Source organism: Pyrus communis, chromosome 2, assembly GCF_963583255.1.
Source record: "Pyrus communis chromosome 2, drPyrComm1.1, whole genome shotgun sequence".
Classification (NCBI taxonomy): Eukaryota; Viridiplantae; Streptophyta; class Magnoliopsida; order Rosales; family Rosaceae; genus Pyrus; species Pyrus communis.
Genome location: NC_084804.1, coordinates 464,890 through 470,648, shown reverse-complemented (window position 1 = coordinate 470,648; position 5,759 = coordinate 464,890). Strand labels below are relative to the sequence as shown.

The 5,759-nt window shown below is 36.2% G+C and overlaps 1 protein-coding gene across 1 annotated transcript; it reads left to right on the top strand.

Annotated features, from left to right (window-relative positions):
- The first annotated feature begins 856 nt into the window (after positions 1-856).
- LOC137726065 (V-type proton ATPase subunit e1-like) lies at positions 857-2,660 on the top strand. The gene is made up of 4 exons (XM_068464927.1): positions 857-962; positions 1,096-1,253; positions 2,119-2,166; positions 2,323-2,660. Exons 2-4 carry the CDS (start codon positions 1,156-1,158, stop codon positions 2,387-2,389), a joined length of 213 nt encoding a protein of 70 aa, XP_068321028.1. The 5' UTR covers positions 857-962; positions 1,096-1,155; the 3' UTR covers positions 2,390-2,660.
- The last annotated feature ends 3,099 nt before the right edge of the window (positions 2,661-5,759 follow it).

Below are 5,759 nucleotides of genomic sequence, written 5' to 3'. Positions count from 1 at the left end.
TGTTATACATCTCTATCATGTGTTTTGTATGTGATTCATATGTGTTTTATGTGTCTTGTGTATTTCATATATTTTGTGTTTATACATCTCTATCATGATTTTCATATTTTTCCATAATGTTTCATGAGTTTCATGTATCGATTTAGTGACTTTTCAATAATTATCGGAATTTAAATATTTTTAGGATAAAATGTTCATAAAATTAATTTAGGATGGTCTACATAATTTTATTTTTTTAAAGTTAATTTAGAAAAGAAAAAAAAGCCTAAATTCATTGTTTAATAATATGGGCCAAAAATTTTAGGTCAGAAAGTTTGGAGCAAAAAAATTATTTATGGGCTAAAACCTAAATTTTATGAACTAAAAATTTTAGGTTTTAGGCCAAGAGTAATTCTTTGTGATGAGCGTTCCTTTCTTCATATCATCCAAAACTTTATCTTCACAATTCATTCAAAAACTCTACCCTCTCTTCATAATAATAAAAAATTTAAAAAAGCAATACAGAGTATAAAGTGGTAATATTTTAATTTTAGAAGAAATAAGAGACTGATGTTAAAGTTCTAGAAGGCATTAAAAATAAGGATGGGAGATCAACACATTATTCTACATTTCACACATCTTTTATTAATTTATGTTATTTAATTTTTTTTAATTTATTTAATTTGGTAATCAAAAATTAAAAAAATATGTTAGAAGTACACACGCCTAAAAATATCATCCTAAGAACGTTTTACCATTGATTACCAAATAAAAATAAATAAATAAATAAAAAAAATAAACCTTTTACTATGCTATTGCGGAATGTAGAAGAAGACTTAAAGTACCAAAATGCCCTTCCAATTCATACGTTCTACTAGTCATCCTGTACCCGTTACAGCAAAAACCAGAGGTTGGAGCCTCAGGCAACGTAACAATTTGTTTTTGGAAGACAATTATCATTCATTTAAGACAACCACTAAGCAGTAAGCTCTCCCTTTTTCATTTCTTCTTGCATTTCTCTTTGTTGAAGATCGAATTCGATTTTAAGTACACGTTAAAATCGAATTGGGTTCTGATCTGTAAAAAGTTTTATAGAGAAAAAATTGCTTTTTGCAGATCAACTGTTTGCGGATGTGATTTCCGGAAGAATAAGTGTTGGAATCGGATAAGATCGAAATGGGTTTTGTGGTTACAACTCTAATCTTTGCAATGGTGGGCGTAATTGCTTCCCTCATGGTCAGAATTTGCTGCGGCAGAGGCGCATCAGCAAATTTGTATGTCTCGCAACTCAGCTAGTTTTTTTTATTTTGTGAATCCAAAGATTTTAGGTATTAAACTTATTTTCGAATTGTTGATTCGATAATTTGAAGTAATTTCGATGTTAATTTGGAAACTATTGATGTTTTGAATTTAGGGATTATCAGATTGGAACTGTTAGAGTCTGTATGCTGATTGTGCAATTAAAACTGATTTTCTGTGATCAAATTTGGATCTTTCAAGGGCTAGAAAGTTAGAAACTTGGGATAGTAATTAACTAATGGATAAACTAAATTTTAGTTGCGTTTTAGTGAATGGTGGATTTTGGGAAAATCTACCAAAGTACCACATAGATTGTTGGGAAATTACTAAGAAAAGAAGAAGATTTTGGCCAGATGCTTTGGCATGGGAAACATGAAACATGGTGCTAATCATGTTGTTTTAAATGATTCTTGGTGTTTATGTAATGAATGCTGTCGATGAGTTACTGTGAAACTTCTGTCTATCGTCGCCCGAAGAAGGTAATTGGTGGAATGTGTGAAAGGAAGACTGATAATACTGTTCTTCATCTTATTCTATACATGCAAGGAGATTAGTGAGAGTTTTAGTTAGACATATCGAGGAGATCCCGTTGAATTTATATTGGATGATTTAGATGTTACATTCGTGAAATATGTAAAGATTTTTTTATCCTTGACATTTGCATCTGCATCAAATGAGATAGGGTGTTGTTGCTTTGATGTTTACTCAAACATCGACATCTAGACTTACTGCTCAGTGTTGCATACACGATTAAGATTCAAACACTTCTGGACCTTCCTGCTGTTGGGGGCATCTTTCAAATCCTCTCACAGCTAAACGTATTGTTTTTTTCTTGTGCAGGCTCCACTTTACACTTGTTATCACTGCGGTAGTGTGCTGTTGGATGATGTATGTCTTTGACCCTTCCCCTTGATTTTTTCGGTGAATTTTTTGGAAAATTTAATCAATTTGTATTTGCTTCAGTTGGTGGACTATTAATGTTACTCCTTTTCAAACTTCCCGCTCCCAGATATTAACTTAGCATGCTCCTTTCGTACTTGGTAGGTGGGCGATCGTATACCTTGCACAGATGAAACCACTCATTGTTCCAATCCTAACCGAAGGAGAGTGATATAGAAGAATCTGTTCTTGCAGAATTGAGCCACGCATAATTGTTTCAGACTTTCCATTTAGGATTTGGATGTATAATTTTCGAGGAGAGTTGGTTGGATACATAGGTTTATTGGCTGATGTACTACCTTGAACCGGTATATTTGTTCGCTTCATCCTCCGAAAACCGGAGTAGTCCGGTCTGTTTTCTTTATAAGTTGGCCGTAGATAATGCGGTTTGTATGTACCCTGTTTTATTGATGTGAAATAAAAAAAGTTAGTTCCTTGGCATGTTCTATAGTGCATGAAACTCGAATTGCCTTCGAGTTGGGTTGTTTTTGGTTTTCCGGTTTCGTCTCATTGTTTTTCCGATTTCGAACTAATTACAGTTGTGCCATTCGTCTTAATTTGCCATGCATTTTCGGTTGGGCCTTTCTTCACAGAAAATTAATGTATTTGGGCTGCATTTTTTGGCCCGGGTGTGAAATGACCTTAACATTATTTGAGTCGAGATCCTCTCCCTATATATGCGTCCGTAGTTCAAAGATCCGAGGATTCTAGCTGTAGAAGAGAGAGAAAGGGAGATCTGGGCCATTAAAAAGAGAGAGAGAGAGAGATCCGGTCCGTTAGGTTGTGTGAGATGGGTTAGTTAATCTTTGAACTCCGGAAGAGCAAGAAAGCCTGATGCTTCTCTTTGACTCATGAAGTTTCTTATGTTCATTTCAATATCAGTATCTCAGATAAGCTGATATTGTAAATTACTCCAATCTAATGTTCCGAGATGTATTAGCTGTGAGCGTACTGCCCTAACTAACTACAGGCTTGATATACGTATGCTTAAGCTACAATTTTTAGTTTGTCTAATTTAAAATATAATTTTCTATATTTTCCTCATGTAATAAATTGCTTTACTTCCCAATATAACAAGATGAGGAAGGCAAAAAATTACCAGAGTCTATGCGTTGCGTTTTATCGCTGCTGGTTCGAGGCTATGCTGCTTCTATGCTCTCCTCACTTTTATTTGCTGAGTGAAACTCGGCTAGAATCCTACAGGGAATTGGTCGGGCATTTATTTATTTTGTAGGCATCAGCGAATAAGGATTTATTCAAACGAATGTTACCAAATTATAATCCTACTAGGAAACTGAATAACCCAAAAGTAATCCAAAACCTACGAGAAAACTATGATTCATACTTAATATGGGAATTGGATTAGTGGTAATCAAGCATGTATCTCTCTAAAAATATGAGCTCTCTTGTATTACTATCCTCACCCCTCTCTTCCTTGTAGGGCAAACTTTTTACCGACTTAACTGATGGCTCTCGTTTGTCCAATAAAACGTATGCCTCTCTGGTCGACGCTTCCTCACGATCTTATAGCTTCTATCGCCAAGCGCTTGTTTACCTTCGAAGATTTTATTGCTTTTGGTGCCGTTTGTAAATCATGGAAATCAGCCGCGACCAAAGAAAACTTTACTACAAGACGTCAAATTCCATTACTCATGCTTCCGGAGAAGGAGAAGGAGAAGGAGAGCACCACCACCACCGCTACCTCTACGGTGCGTGAGTTCTACAACTTGAAAAACGGTAAGGTATTCCAACTTAATATGCCAGAATTAGTTAGGGGAAAGTTGTGTTATTCTTCTCTAGGATGGCTAATGACTCAATCTGATAAAGACTCGAAACTCAATCTCTTGCATCCTTTAAACCATTCTCGTATCGAGCTTCCAGACGGTGAAACATTCAAGAAACATCACTCGGACTTGGACCTGTTTAATTTGAAAACGCTGTTTGGTGATTTCCTCGTAAGGAAATTTGTCTTGTCGTCGAGCCCTTCTTATTCGTCCGACTACACAGTCATGATACATAATTGGGAAAGACTGGCATTTTGTAGACCGGGAATGGGCGACCAACAATGGAACATCCTTACGAAGTCAGAAAAAGATGATCACTTGTATTTTGATATAACTTACTATAAGGGAAAGTTTTTATGCCGTGGACCCTTATGGTACAATCTTGGTATGTGAAATTGAAGATCCCATGCAAGCAAGGACAAGGGTTATTGTTCCAAAGTTGCCGACAGAACTTCGGTCCCCTTTCCTCTGCGAGAAAGAGTACCTTGTGGAATCACCAGGGGCCTTATTGCTCGTCACGCGTTCTTTTGTACCTACCGTTGAGTTTAGGGTTTTCGAGGTGCCATTGAGCAACGGAGATTGGTCCGACGGCGCTGAGGTTAAGAGCCTGGGAACTAGAACTCTATTCCTAGGTTATAATTCTTCATTTTCTGTCGAGTCCTCAAACTCCGGATGTAAAGCTAATTGCATATATTACACGAATCATCCGCCAGCACTTTTTCGTAAAGAGGAAGAGATAGACATGGGTATTTTTTGTATGGAAGACGGAAGGGCCGAGGCTGACCTAAGAGAACCCATCAATTCCCTAACTCCACATTTGTGGGTTGAGCCGAGCTTTTAAATGGAATGTCTTGGCATTTTTCCACCTGCAAACTTGATTATATATGCTTCAGTTATGTCCCTCGGACGCGTAATACAGTTGTTTATAAATTAGCTTTATTTGGTATTAATGTACATTGGTTTTTATAACATAAATTGTCATATGCATATCATATAATAAGTGATATTTTAATCATCTATAAATTTTAAAATACGTAAAATCAAATTTAATTAATAATTTTGATTATGTGGAATCTAATCAGTAGATTTTATTCAGACAAAAAATTATGTTGGGTTTTAAGTAAAGAAAATTCATTTTTAAGAGACAATCATCAAATGAGACTGGAGTGTGGGGGACCAAATACAAAAGAGTGTAAAGTGGAATGACCTCACGATCTGTTGGCAAACGGTAGAACCTCTCCTGGCGCTCACAAAGTCACATGCACCTTTTGGCTTGGTGCCCTACGGCTCCAGGTCCCTCGTGATCCGTGCGTACACATATGTTGAAAAAAATGGAGGTTTGAAAAAATTGTTGCCATGAAAAAAAGTGTGAATTCCAGAGAAAATAAATATTACTGCTTAATTTAAACAAGACTGGCATTGCGCTGGTCTCCACTTAGAAATTGAAGCAGTTAGGCTGGGCTGGACTGGGTCCACAAACAAATAAAGACCGTTAGACTGATCGAACCAGCAGAGTCAAGCTCCGGATTACACAAACAGAGACAAAACGAAGCTTGATGTTAATGTTCTGGTCGCCCGCTACAAAAAGTAGCTACGCGAAACACATTGCTATGCAATCATGCATAGAAGTTGAAGTAACAACCATGTTAATGCAACTTAATGTTTTGGTTCGAGCTATAGTTCTATATTAAATTAATCTAAATAATGTAGAAGATAATTCAAATTTGAGTAAGAAAAGTATTCATAGAAACGCACATG